The 15,064-nt window shown below is 37.3% G+C and overlaps 1 protein-coding gene across 9 annotated transcripts in view; it reads right to left on the bottom strand.

The window, feature by feature from the left end:
- Positions 1-15,064, bottom strand: part of LOC310735591 (3',5'-cyclic-AMP phosphodiesterase 4D-like) — an 83,838-nt gene that overhangs the window by 31,452 nt on the left and 37,322 nt on the right. For 2 of the 9 annotated variants that reach the window (XM_083558510.1, XM_083558513.1), the window contains exon 1: positions 10,412-10,821. The exons of 5 other annotated variants lie outside the window; for them this stretch is intronic. In XM_083558510.1, coding sequence (XP_083414636.1) covers positions 10,412-10,623 — 212 coding nt within the window. In that variant the 5' untranslated portion in view covers positions 10,624-10,821. Of the gene's footprint in view, positions 1-2,909; positions 3,808-10,411; positions 10,822-15,064 lie in introns of those variants that run through there. 2 more of the 9 variants (XM_083558504.1, XM_083558505.1) reach the window with 2 other exon arrangements.

Here is a 15,064-nt window from a genome sequence, read left to right as displayed (position 1 = left end):
GCTAACCAGCTAGCAAACTTCTGCTTAAGCTTATAAACTGCTATCTATCTATCTATCTATCTATCTATCTATCTATCTATCTATCTATCTATCTATCTATCTATCTATCTATCTATCTATCTATCTGATCTATCTATACATATTTATCTATCTGATCTATATGTGTCAGCTGAATTGCAATAAAAAAAACTACAGAGCGATTATCAAAAAAAATTTATTACTTTTTTTTTTTTACTCTTCCCATCACAGCTACCAGTCATGGATTGTAAAAGCTAACAAGGGTTTTCTCTGAGATACCTTCAGTAGTTCATCGCTATCTGCCGTCTTACGCATACATGAGCTCACAGATGAGCAATATTAGATTTAGATTAGATTTTTGTATTTTGTTTTAGTTAGATTGAAGGTCTAAACATCCTTGGTTCAATCCTGGGATTCGGCATAGGGATTCCCCTTTTGATTACAGCGGCTTAGTCTGTGATCCCTGGTAAACTTGCTGCTTGCCAGACGACCCATTGTGTTTTTTCTTATTGCTGCACTTATTGCAGAATATGATAGTTATCCGCTGATTAAAAGTTTGCTCTTTGCTGGTGTAGGTTCCATGGTGTAATATTTGAACTCTGAATCCAGCAATCTGTGTTCAAATCTAGGTGGAACCTGCTAATCATTCATGTTTATCTTTGTGGGTCCATTAAGATAAACTGACTCCCCCGTTGTTTTGTTACACTGTTACAAGGTACAATTTTAGAATTCAAACACTTGTGAAATTGGAGAGATTGTAAAACTTTTAGTCTTGGCAGTGACTGCATTCACTTGCCATCTGACCCATATAATTGTGCAGCTGTTTAGTTAACACTTCTTGGTTCCATGGTGTAATGGTTAGCACTCTGGACTTTGAATCCAGTGATCCGAGTTCAAATCTCGGTGGAACCTTCCAGCTACCATTTTCTTGTAAATATAACCAATTTCTTTAGAAGATGAATACAAATCTTTTTTGAAATGTTGAGTCTGTGCATTTAAGCCACTCGATTGAAAGTGTTGAAATTTTTTTGTCAAGATGTAGATTGAGTTTCTCATTTGTTTCCAATGCAGTCATTTTTTTTTTCATTGGTTTAGCTTGTATATTGCTAGACTTATTATAGACAAAGTATTAGTGAAAGCTGCAAAGTTTTTACTCAAGTTATTGTGGGAAGATAAAGGTCTCAAAGTCTCTTTTGCATCAGGATTTTCTAAGTCAGTTTCTGAAATAGCTCAGTAGGGGAGCAACTGAAGATGTAAAGGTCACTGTTCCACACAGTTAAAACCATGTGCACCTTGACAGGAACTGCACGGTTGGAGAGCGTTAGACTAGACTTGTGAAAGTTTGTAGCTTCTTGCTTTATGTAAGTTGTAGGCCAAAATTAATGTCAATATGTACATAGGAAGAGTTTCAAAATTTTGCTTTATAAACTACTGACATTGCTTTTGTCAAAATAGGTCACTTGGAAGAGCATTGTACAAACTAAGCTTCCTTGAAAACTGTATTAATTCAAGCTTCTGTTTTTTAGTGGATGGAAAAGAACAGTGCTCACTGTAAATAATTCAGAAAACTTTTGGATCAAATGGTATCTTAAGGTCCCTGGTTCAATCCTGGCTTTCAGAATTTTCCAGTTTGGACTCTGAATCAGCAATCCAAGTTTAAATCTTAATGGAACCTATTAAACATTTGTTCATCTTTATGAGTCTATTAAGACAAACGGATTCCCCCATTGTTCGCCCTGTTTAGGTACACTTTCCTAATTCAAATGCTCGTTAATGTGAAATTAGAGAGATTCTGCAACTTTCGGTCTTAGCGTTGACTGCAATCTGCATTTAAGATACACGATTTAAAGTGTTGCAGGCAAAACTTTTATAATATTTTTTGCATTGGCCCAATTAATTTTTTTAACTATAAAAAAACTACACATGACTACAAGAGAAAGACAAATAATTAAATAATTTAAATAAGCATTAAAAAATCGGAATCAGAAGATCAGTGTAGGAGGAAGTGAAGAATTAATTGCTCAGACCCTTTACATGCTGATTAAATCATAGGAAATAAGTGTGACAGTGATGCTGAGCTAACTCAAACCATCATATCTCGACAAAAACATGACTTTATGAAAAAAATAAAATAAAATACAAGTCCAAGAACAAATATTTTCTCCTCATGCTTGTACATTCTTTTTGCGTCATATTTTTATCAGTTTGCATGTTCCTCGAAGTACAACTGTGGCACTATGAGAACTTAAAACAAGGGAATGGGACAACACTGCGCTTTGTGTAAAAAACAAAAAAAAACAAAAAAAAAAACACGAGCGCATTGGATATTCTTTCTTCGAATCTGACATCACTGCTGTTTTTTTGTCTGTGCCAGGCTGATAGTGGCACCGTAGTGTGTGTGTGTGTGTGTGTGTGTGTGTGTGTCATTATCCTAAGCAAAACCCTTCCCCCAATACAGCCCCAGACCCACATGCACAAACACCACAGGCGCTGACAGTAGACAAGCATTGATCTCCATCTCCACACAACCCATAAGCAGTAGGCACACAAAGCAAATGCAACTCTATACCAATCATCAGGCACATTTTTTGTCATATTAGACTTGGTTAACCAAATTTTACAAATGCAGTTCCTGAATATACATATACATATGTTTCTATATCAAACTCTAAATTTATAATTACACGTAACCAAAAGAGAAAGTCCTTTGTCATTGTTTGACACACTTACAATGACATAATTTGATGAAGCCATTCATTCACTCATGTGATTGTTTCAATTTATATCCACTTCAACAAGAGGAAAAATGACTAGTGACAGACGCTTCAAACCGCTGATTAACTGACGAGAACATATCAGACAAAAACATATCCACTAATATAAAAACCTACCCAATGCAGGAGTGTCTTCTTCGTCCAGAGCTGAAGTTAAACAGAGAACCTTTGCGGAATAACCGGTGGTCTTTGTGCATTGTTTAAATTTTTAGGCAGCCGCACGGAGAAAGAGCTTTATTACCAAACAAGTACAGACGTGCACTTTGCAGTGGTCGCCTGATCGAGGCACATTTTGTGAAGCTTACCCACCCACCAGAAAACACAAGAGAAGCACAAGGTCAAAAGAAGAATCAGCCAGGTAGTGTTTCCAAGTCTAGCCCCAATGACCAGAAGTGTTTCAGTTGCACTTTCTGTTGTGCTCCAAGATTTGCATGATGGATTTTAGGCAACTCCAAATTGAAGCAGCGGTCTCACATCGTCTCGTAGCTGTTGCAGGGAACTTTCTCAATGCAGAGCCTTTCCTTGTACAAAAACTTGTCAAGAATCCTCTTTTTCTTTTTTTCTCCCTAGGCATGTGATAGTGATGGGACGAAAAAGGAAAACCAGTATTTTTTGCATGGAGCGTTGACCTTTTTTTTCCCTCAGCGCAGGGAATTGCGTGATCCCAAGAGACGTCTCCTTGGGGTATGAGGTCCTGATAAATTTCTATATTTGTTTAGCGATGGTTGTGTATCCAGAGTTGGAATAAGAGTGAAGGGTGAAAAGCCTTGGATTATATAATGACAGGAAGAGAAAGGAGAAAAGGAGGCAAACTCATCCAGGACCAGTTGGATGTATTTGACATTTACTAAACTGAAGAAACACAGTAAGCCTAAAGCTTAGTGACCAGTCACACTGTATCTGTGTCTGTGAGCGGGTGTGTGTGTAAGTGTGTGTGTGTCTGTGTTCTGACTTGTCGGAGCCAGCACTGGGTGTCTCCTCTCTGCCTGCCTACACTGGCCCAGCCTAACACACTAAAGCATGCTGCATCCCCACGAGGCACTAGCTAAACACACACACACTTTTGTTTTACTTTCACTGGTGTAACTGATACCATGCTATACATTGTGTGCAAAATTATTAGGCAAGTGATTATTTTGACCATATCATCATTCTATCCATAATTTTTCAAGTCCAAGCTAAATAAAATTGAATGCTTATTGGATGTAATGCTTATCAGGTGATGTGTATTTGTGTTATGATGGAGGGTATGGCCTAAGGAGATCAACACCCTATATCAAGGTGTGCATAATTATTAGGCAGATTCTTCTCCTCAGGAAAAATGGGCCCAAACAGAGATTTAACTGAATCTGAAAAGTCAAAAATTGTAAAAAGTCTTTCACGGGGATGCAACACTTTTGAAAGATATTGGGGCGTGATCACAGAACCATCAAACGTTTTGTAGCAAATAGTCAACAGGGTCACAAGAAACGAACAAGAAGAAAAGACTCAAATTAACCGCCAAAGATTTAAGAAGAATCAAACATCAAGCTACCAGGAACCTATTATCCTCCAGTGCTGCCAAATTCCACAACTGCAACCCACCTGAAGTGTCAAGAAGTACGAGGTGTTCAGTTCTCAGAGACATGGCCAAGGTAAGAAAGGCTGAAACCCGACCACCTCTGAACAAGACACATAAGTTGAAACATCAAGAATGGGCCAAGAAATATCTGAAGACATATTTTTTAAAGGTTTTGTGGACTGATGAGATGAGAGTGACTCTTGACGGACCAGATGGATGGGCCCGTGGATCAGTAACGGACACAGAGCTCCACTTCGACTCTGACACTTCGATGCCAGCAAGGTGGAGGTGGGGTTCTAGTATGGGCAGGTATTATTAAAGATGAGCGAGTTGGACCTTTTTGGGTTGAAAATGGACTCAAAATCAACTCTCAGACTTTTTAGAAGACACTTTCTTCAAGCAGTGGTACAGGAAAAAACTGCATCTTTCAGGAAGACTTTGCAAGACAACGCTCCATCACATGCATCAAAGTACTCCACTGCGTGGCTGGCAAGTAAAGGCCTTAAAAGATGAAAAACTAATGACATGGCCCCCTTCTTCACCTGACTTAAACCCTATTAAGAACTTTTGTCCCTTCTTAAGCAGGAAATCTACAGTGAAGGTAAACAGTGCACCTCTCTGAACAGTGTCTGGGAGGCCGTGATTGTGGCTGCACAAAAAGTTGATTCTGACCAGATCAAGAAACTGACTGACTCTGTGAATGGAAGGCTTGTGACTGTTATGGAAAAGAAGGGTGGCTATATTGGTCACTGAGGTTTTCTTTTTGAAATTTCAGAAATATTTATTTGTAAATTTTGAGTTTGTTTTTTTATTCTTAATTTAACAGGTGAAAATAAACAAGTGAGATGGAAAAATCTTTTTTTTTTTAATTTAGTTGCATAATAATTCTGCACACTAATTGTTGCCTAATAATGGTGTACATGTAGATATTCTCTTAAGAAAGCCAAAACTTCACTTTTACTACTTAAATGTTCAGGTTTGAGGGGTTGTTAACATTTTGGATTGACCAAGACCACTGTAGTTGTACAATAACAAAATTTATCCTCAAAAATACAACTTGCCTCAAATTGTGCACACAGTGTAGAGCTCTACTGTACTTGAAGAAGAATTTATGAAAAAAAGGAAATGTCATCAAAAATGTGTTGATGCCTTGACTTGACACAAAAAACTTAATATCTCAAACATTCAATAATTTTTTATTGCTTCTAACAATAGACATACACTGTATAGACATAGGTTTGTGGACACCTGGCCACAAGATCTGTATGTGTTTTTTGAACATCCACATTTAGTCGCTATTTGCTGCTATATTTATCCTCCACTCTTCTGGAAAAATTCAACAGCTCCAAAATTCTGCTAGATTTTGGAGTGTGGTTATGTTAGTGAGATGTCCAAAACCCCCTTTTGAATCTTATGATCAGGTGTCTGCAATTTTTGTCCATACAGTGTGCAAGTAATTTTTTTCACTCTACACTTAAACCTTAACTTAACCAACAGGAAACATTTTAACTCGTTCGGATTTCTATAAAAATTGGAAGATCGGAAATATCATAGACGCTTGAAATAAAGAACAAAGATAAAGATCTAAAGGAATGAACAGTGCCAAGAATCATGTGTTTGATCCCTTATAGTTCCCGCCAAAAATAATCAGCAAACAGCTTTCCTCTGACACACTGAGCACATCCCAATATTCTGCTTACTCATTCCATTGGCATTGCTTTCAACCCCCTCTGAATCATCCTGTGATCAGGAAAATGCGTTGTTCTTTCGTGTTTAACTTGACCGCAAGAATATTAGTCAGTTAAACAGGTTTGTTAATGAACTCCATCTGATACACATATCTGATCACATAGCTGTATTTCCAAAACTTCTTAGGAAAAACGAAGTCATTCATATCTATATATATATACACACACACACACACACACACACACACACACACACACACACACACACACACACACACACACACACACACACACACACACACACATCCCCACACTCGCACGCATGTAATGCAAAGTTAAAAACTAAATGGTGCCATTACAACAGAAAGAATTAGCACAAAGATTTAGGAAAATCAAATTCAAATTCAGCATTGGTTCTGGACGTTCTGGAAAATGAAAAGGTAAAGGTATTTAAATGTGAAAACACATTTTAATGTGTAAATAACAAAATTACAACATGAAAAATTATATAGCCACTGCATGATTCACATTCACAACCACATCCAAGGATGGGCAGTGTTTATGATACATGTTTTTCAAAAATTGTATGTCAACATAAAATAGGATTTTGTAAGAGTGAATTTGATAGGATTGATGAAAATGGCTTTATTTATTTATATTTTGTATCAATATACTTTAGTGTTTTGTATTTTTGTAGGTTACTGTATACTGTAAAATACTTTGTAAGAAGTCTACATGATGACTTCAGAAAAATGCAGCCTCTGATTATTATTATTTTTTTTGGTAATGATATTTTGCCCAGATCAGAACATAAAATTGAGAAAAAGGTGGTGAAGGTAAGAAACGTGCAGATTTGACCATTGCCTGACACATTAAATATTAATATATTAATGATTAACGATCAAATGATTAATAGTTAGAAACTAGTTGCTATGAATACAGATGCCATCAGTGTCTTCTTATGAATGACTTGTTTGTCATTGAGTCAGTAATGCTGATGCAAAGTAGGTCCTTCTTTACGAAACACCAAGTAACTAAATTAGGATACAATTATAGGTCATTCGCAAACTGTTAAACATTAAACTGTTAGTTAATTTAAAACTAACCTTCATTTAGGAGATCCCAGGGATTATGTACGTGAATCTGTTAACTGGTTGCATATGTCATATTTATTGCGTGACTCAGACAGAGAAAAGCTGTTGCTATCAAACATTGTTTACTTAATCAACTGAGTCAGTGTGATGGTGAAGGAGATCAAATAGGCCAATTAAAGGAAAGTTTTGCAAAGAAATTTTATGCTCCCTTGTAAAAGTATTTTTTTAGTATTTTGCTAATACACTTAAAGTTAAGGTATTTAGTATTATATTTTAAAATCATCAGTGTTCTTTTCATCAGTGTTCGTTTGAGTTTGTCTGAATTTTCATGAGCTCGACTTGAGTGAAACTGCAGTGAAACTTATGTTCTGTTATAGGAAATTAGTTTTTATTAGCACTTTGTTAATTATTTTTCTATAATGGAACTTCTTCTTTTGGCTTTTCCCATTAGGGGTCGCCACAGCGGATCATCCGTCCTCATACCCCCCTGTCCTCTACATCTGCCTCTTTAAAACCAAGTACATCCATGTCTTCCCTCACCACATCCATAAACCTCCTTCATGGCCTTTCTCTTTTCCTCCTTCCTGGTGGCTCCATCCTCCATCCCACCTTGTCCCTAAAACATCCGACATGTGCTGTCCATCTAATAAACTCATTTCTAATCCTGTCCATCCTCGTCAATTCCAATGAAAACCTCAACATCTTCAGCTCTGCTACCTCCAGCTCCACCTCCTGTCTTTTACTCAATGCCACTGTCTCTAATCCATACAACATCGCAGGTCTCACCACAGTCCTACAAACTTTCCCTTTCACTCTTGCAGATACTCTTCTATCACAAATCACTCCTGCTATCACTCTTCTCCACCCACTCCACCCTGCCTGCACTCCTTTCTTCACTTCTCTAACACACTCTCCATTAATTTGCACTATTGACCCAGGAACCTAAACTCCTCCACCTTCTCCACCTCTTCTCCTGCACTGCCCTTCTTCTCATTCACACACATGTACTCTGTCTTACTCCTACTGACTTTTATTCCCTTTCTCTTCAGCGTGTACCTCCACCCCTCCAGGCTCTTCTCAACCTGCTCACTACTCTCACCACAAATAACAATATCATTCGCAAACATCATAGTCCAGGAAAACTCCTGTCTGACCTCATCCGTCAACCTGTCCATCACCACTGCAAACAGGAAAGGGCTCAGAGTCGATCCATGATGCAGTCCAACCTCCAATTTGAACCAGTCCGTCGTTCCCACTGCACCCTTCACTCCTGTCACACTGTCCTCATACATGTCCTGTACCATCCTCACATACTTCTCCGCCACACCTGAATTCCTCATACAATACCACAACTCCTCTGCACCCTGTCATACGCTTTCTCTAAATCCAGAAACACACAATGTAACTCCTTCTGATCTTCTCTATACTTCTATACTTGAAACTGACCTGTAGTGTTGCTGAGAATAGACAAGCTATTTCTTCTAAAGGCAACACTTCATAGGACATAAGTAGAACATTGAAAGTAGCCAGCTACTGAAAGACACGTTTAGCATTACTACAAGAGGTTTATCTTTCAGCCGGCACCGTTCAGGTTTTCTCCTTAGGAAGCAAGCGCTGCCTTTATCTTTCCTGACACTTGAGCTAATCACTGATAATAAAAACACTCTATTCAGAGGAAACAGTCTGTTGAGTGATTCTCCGGACTCAACTTGTTTATCCTGTTCAGAACATTTTACACATATCTAGCATGTTGTGTGATTTATACATATGTGCATTTCACATGTTCGTGTTTTGCACTAATAACTCCAATTAACTCCCTCAGTGTTGAGTTATTGTTCATATAAACAAGCTTGAGAGGTTTTCTCTTTCAAGGTAAAAAGTAAAAAATGTGCTTTATTTTTTTTAACATTATAATTATTAAGCTTTAGATAAATAGATTTGAGCTCTGCCCTGTAATATCTCGACCAGCTCTCAGTGAAGTTTAGCAATTCAAGTCTCTACAATGATCTTCCCATTTAAAAACCTTTTCCTATTACTTCAACATCACTTGCACTCAAGAGAAGAATCATAGCACAAATATATCTATCTGACCCCACCCTTCATGTCAAATCCAGGCATTCAATAAGCAAATGACTGAGAGAATAAACAAACAAATCTGTAGGCCTGTCTGTCTTTCACCTTGAAAATGAATATGTTAATCATCCACTGATATTCTGTTAATTCACAACTAAAATCTCATTGATCTGAAAGCTCTAACCAGTTCCTAATGAGATCTACGAGATGAAATGGATTTGCTCAAATCTCAACACTGAAGGTTTTTTACTTTAAATCTTTTGGCTTTTTCATTTCAAATGTTTTTTCAGCCATGTCTCCGATGACTGATGAGGACACTTGTACATAAGAGTGTGTAGTTGATTTGTGTGAGAAAGGCTCGGGTAAGATTTGTGTGAGAATGAGTCTGTATCTAAAGCCTGCATTTCCACAGCAGGAGAAACTATTTGTTAGGTTTCTAGGCCAAAAAACATATTCAAAAGAGTCATGATACTGCATTGATGGAAAAGATAAGAGAAGTATTGTTTCTATTATATCTTACTTTGATATGTACACACATGTTGGGAAAGACAGAAAGTTGCGTTGTTGCGTTGATATGATTTGCATATAGTATTCTTCACAATTGGTCATGAAATCTATGGAAAAAACCCTCTTATATAAGTTTCCACAGATACAGTTTATGTATACAGTTTATGAACAATGTAAATGTTTATATAAGGATCCGAGGGATGTCTGTACAATTGTACTCATCTGTAAACTGTAAACTTACACTGTCTCCAAAGACTGATGATGAGCCGCTACATTTGTCATTTGTTCATCTGTTAAAAGGCATAATATGAATATGAGAAATGATGTGTGGCTTTGTGAAGTCCAGAAAGCTCTGGTAGATTTAAATGTTTCTTTTTTTTTTATGGGAGAAAGGCTAAAAGCGAGTGATGATCTCTAACACCTAAGGCAGAAAAAAGGTCTGAACCTAAGATAAAAACAAAAGGCTCTTTTCTTTGCGCCACATAACAAGCATGTTGCAGAAACACGTCTTCTGCTTTTTACCAGCAGATTACCTAAGCAACACCACAGAGCCTTGTGTCTGTGAGCTTCCTCGTGATGCTCAAAGTTGCCTGATATGCAGAAGCGGACTGGCAATGTGACGCTGATCGAAACAAGGGGCCTACATATTTCAAATCAAATGATAAAGGTAACCAGAGAACACCAGCAAGCCAGTACCTGGGTGTATGGGCCAGAGTGAAGCGTCTCTGGAGAACAATGCTACGGTTCATCAGAAGTTTCCTGAACAGCAGAGGAGAGTTGCGTGGAGAGTTACGTGGAGACTGTTTGGAGTTCGGGGTTTCACACGGAGAACCTCCTGAGGATCTCGACTTCAGCTTCATGGCATGGGCTGCCATTACACAGCTGTCTTCTTCTTGCATCTCACTCATGGTCCAGAAGTTCTTTGAACTCCTCCAGGCTAGTCTGAACTTGACAGATATCCGGTATTCCCTAATATAATTCCCAGAAAGCCTGCACAAACTCAAACACGAATCCGCTCATTCCCCTGAGCTCCCATTTAAGCCTCACGATGGTCTCACCTCACTAACAGAGCTGCTGAGGAGATCTGACAAACACTTAAAAAGTGTAACTCATCACCTCCAATCCATTCCCTGGTTTTATTTACATTACAAGAGTTTGCTCCCTCCCCTGCCTAAATATGGCTAGACGAATTACTGGCTGCAGTTAGAGAAATTTAGGGAGGAGAGATGGTGGACAAGGCGAAAGGGGTGGCTTGGCCTGGAAGCTCGCAAAGGACTGCACGGTCAGAGTAAAGGAAAGGAAAAAAGTTCACTGCATAATCATTTCCTTTCTCAGCCTGTCCGTATATAAACATTAACCACCCCCCCATCTCTTCAGGGCCTGTAGCACTGTACTTTCCAAACCGCTGATCTGTCTCTGTCCACGACACACACTTTCTCTCAGACTATGGTCTAATGTGCCAGTTTGCCAGCAACAGACACTCATTTATTTAAAAATTGGGGGAAAAAGGAAAAAAAAAAAAACAGCTGCAGAGTCACAATGAAGTCATGTAAAAAGCATTCCTCAATTTTGTATTTTGCTCATATACAGTCAGATGCTGTTTTCTAAACTATAAGGCTTGATAAATAAGTTTTTTTGTTTTTCCAAATAAAAACAGTTATCAATACCTCCAAGGAACGGAATCATATTGTATTTCTCTCAGCCCTGAAACATTTAAGTATAAATACAAAGTTACAAAGATAATTTTGTATTTTAAATTTCCTTCTCATTTATTGCCAAAGAATGTTCCCATTAAATAAACAAATGGTGCACCCCAGGAATTAGACGTTTTTGCCAGCAATGTTTTGAAATAGCCATCTTAATATCATTTAACAAATTTAACAAATTTTTTTGGATTTGGACATTTTGATTTGTCCAGCTTCAAGAATTTAGCTTAAAAGGAGAAAATCTTGACAATTCCACATATTGAGAAAGTTAATGTATGAAAGAAGGATGAAAGGACCAAAGATATTTGTTAAAGTATGCTGAAATAAGTAGAACAGTAAAGTAGATCATACCTTTATAAAATTAAATATTAAATGTAAAACACACACACACACACACACACACACACACACACACACACACACACACACACACACACACACACACACACATGATTATGCAATTTAATCAATATAATGGAAAAGTAGTATTTAATTAATTTGCTTCATTTTTTGTATTACTTAACCAATTTAAAATTGTTTTAAAAATGCATGTAGACTGTCAAATGTTGATGATCACAAATGTTAAAAATAATAAACTGTGTTAATAAAAATAAAAAAAAGGCAGTTTTATGTTTTGCATTTCTTCCCCCTAACCGTACCAATAATAAGCCAAACTGTGACTTAAAATTAAAACTATGCGCATTGATAGTTTTATATTCTATGCTGTAATTTAAATAGTTAGTGTAAGTTAATGGGTTAGTTTGTATTTATTGGTGCTGGAGATGCATGGATGCACAGTTACCCATGAGGCAATTCAGCAGTGCGCTTTGAAATTTCAGCTAAAGCAACAGAGATGTTTGAACTCCCATAAGACTTTACCACGAGATTACAATATCCTTAGAGTTGATATATACTCTGGCTACCCCCGAACCGCATATAAAATACTTTACTAAAAATTTAATACTTCACTGGAGTCATTAATTTTCACACCTGGTTTTGAATGAATGCCCCTATATACACTTCATATAAACATATAGAAGCCACACAGAATGTGTAATGCATGACTAACAATAATGTGCGTTCTGGTCATAAAAATATACATACTTTAATAAAATTAATGAAAAATAAAAATTAAAGGTTTAAAATGAACATAAACTATTAAAGAAATTGTCTATTTCTATGTACCTTTTCAAACACAGCTGTTATGTGTATGTTTGCCAAACCCAACCAGCAGATGGGGCTCCCAGAGAATATTCCCAGCCTTACATAAAGCTTAAACACGTACACCAGCTCTCAGACTTGGCAGTGTGCACATACAACACACACACACACACACACACACACACACACACACACACACACACACACACACACACACACACACACACTACAACAGGGAACACAGTTTGTAGAGGAGCAATATTAACACAAAAGCTTTACTGTCTGAAGAGATAAGAAGTTCAGCACATTCAATTTCAGGCTTCACTGAAGCCTTCTTCTCCAACAAATCATAATTATATTGAATTTCTTATCTTAATTTTTGGTAATATGATTTAAATTTCAAATCCAATTTAATATATTTATGCTCCCCACCGCCGCCCACCCCCAGCCCAGCACTTAACATTTTAATCCGATGAACAATGTACACACTCGTTCCGATTGTAAAACACATTGCTCAAGTAAGATGGCAATTTTATTATGTAATGTGTCAATACATGAATGCTGTTCCAATGTTTTTTTTTTACATTTTATATGTGAAAATAAAGCAAAGTAAATTGTATTAAATTTCAAACAGCTCTTTGAGTATCTACAAGATTCAGGTTTATTTTACTTTGCCATTTCAGTGTTGTGTATACATACCAGACCACATAATTATCAATATGCTCTTGACTCCTTTTCAGGTGCATTATGGACAGACCAGTAAAGAAAAATGAGAACACTGACTCAGCCAGAAGCTGTGATCTGATTGGTTTAGTATACTGAGTACTAAAGTTCAGTAGCTCGAACCAGGATTCTCAAGGCCATTGCCGTAGAAACGCATTCTTCCCACTGCACATAGCCTCTAATTCACCATGCATCACAATGACAGAGATTTAGTCGGCAACACGCCTGCTTATGAATGATTATAGCAAAATTATTTTAGTATCATACAAAATCCCACTCATTCTTTAGGAGCAGCAAATCGACACAACATTGGTGAACTGGAGGAAGAGAGATATTTAAAGATTCATGTTTGCAATACTTTTTGGATGAGCAATAACATCTAGTGGTCCCCAACTAATGTGTATTTGTTTCCTGCCTTCAAAATTGCTTTTCAATCAAAGATCTTTATTTAAGGAGAGCCCATGATGCTCAGTGACATACAGTTGATGTCTAAGAGACCTAGAATGATAAAAATAGATCTACAAGTACAACTATAAGAAAACTAGAAATACTGTTATCTATAAGGTTGACCTTCTTGACCTTAGGACTAATCTTCATAGAAGAGGTGATGCATCTGTGACACCTGGCTATTTGCAATCGCTTTTAAATGTAATTGTTTTATTGTACAAATGAAATAAGGTGGATCACTGGAAAACACTGCCCTCTTGTGTGTGATTGCAGCTAATTCACATAACATTTATTGCTTTGAAGAAGACTTGTGTATCACTAAACCCGAGTTACCCCCCTCAACACACACACACACACACACACACACACACACACACACACACACACACACACACACACACACACACACACACAAACACACACATAGGGGGAGAGGAATAAGGCAGACCTAAATCCGTGCCATGACAAATTTGCTGCTGAGAGCAAAAGATTGTAATCAATTAGTCTCGAGCCACGGCTTAACAAACAGGAGGTCAGTATCTCGAAAGAACATTATGTTGACTGAAGTCAAACAGTGCCGCTGTGAGGGGACAAATGACACATCGCTGATCATTGTGGATAAACAACAACAGCAACTTGGAAGACACATACAAGGAAAGTGTCTCTTTTTGAATGAAAGATGTACAAAAAAGGCTACGATGTCTGATATGTCAGTTTTACCAGATACCAAAGCACCTGTAACAATACACATGTAAAAAATAAAATAAAATAAAAAAATATAGCAAATTTCAGAATTGGATTGCATCAAAACCCAATATGGTGATTTTTACACTAGGAAGAGTAATATATGGAATTATTGTGATGACATTACATTGGAATAATAAAATGAGGAAACGTATAAGCAGCACAAAATACATGAACATTAGAACTATTAAGATTCCTGCTATATCTACAGCTGTAACTACTTAACACACCAAATGTAACCTTGACTTTAATAATGAAATTAAATGCAATTAGGATCCGAGAATGACCAAATAATTGGGTCTTTGAATACAAAGAACAATTTTGCCACAATTGATTTAGGATTCTCAACCTGTGGTGTGATGATGAAACTATAACCAAGAGTATACAAAACAGATATTTTTGACTTTTTAAAGGTAATGCAATATTCAACTCGATTCATGACTAACTCCTTTTTGTCTTTCGCTTTGCTTTCCAGCTGGCTGATGTGTTCTGCTCTCACACTGGGATTTCATGTGCTCCCTGTTGTTCTGTGGCACCACACTGCCCACCGTCCTATGAGTCAGGTGCC

Source organism: Silurus aristotelis (genome assembly GCF_946808225.1).
Source record: "Silurus aristotelis genome assembly, chromosome: 13".
NCBI classification, from domain to species: Eukaryota; Metazoa; Chordata; class Actinopteri; order Siluriformes; family Siluridae; genus Silurus; species Silurus aristotelis.
This window is presented reverse-complemented; position numbering and strand designations above follow the sequence as displayed.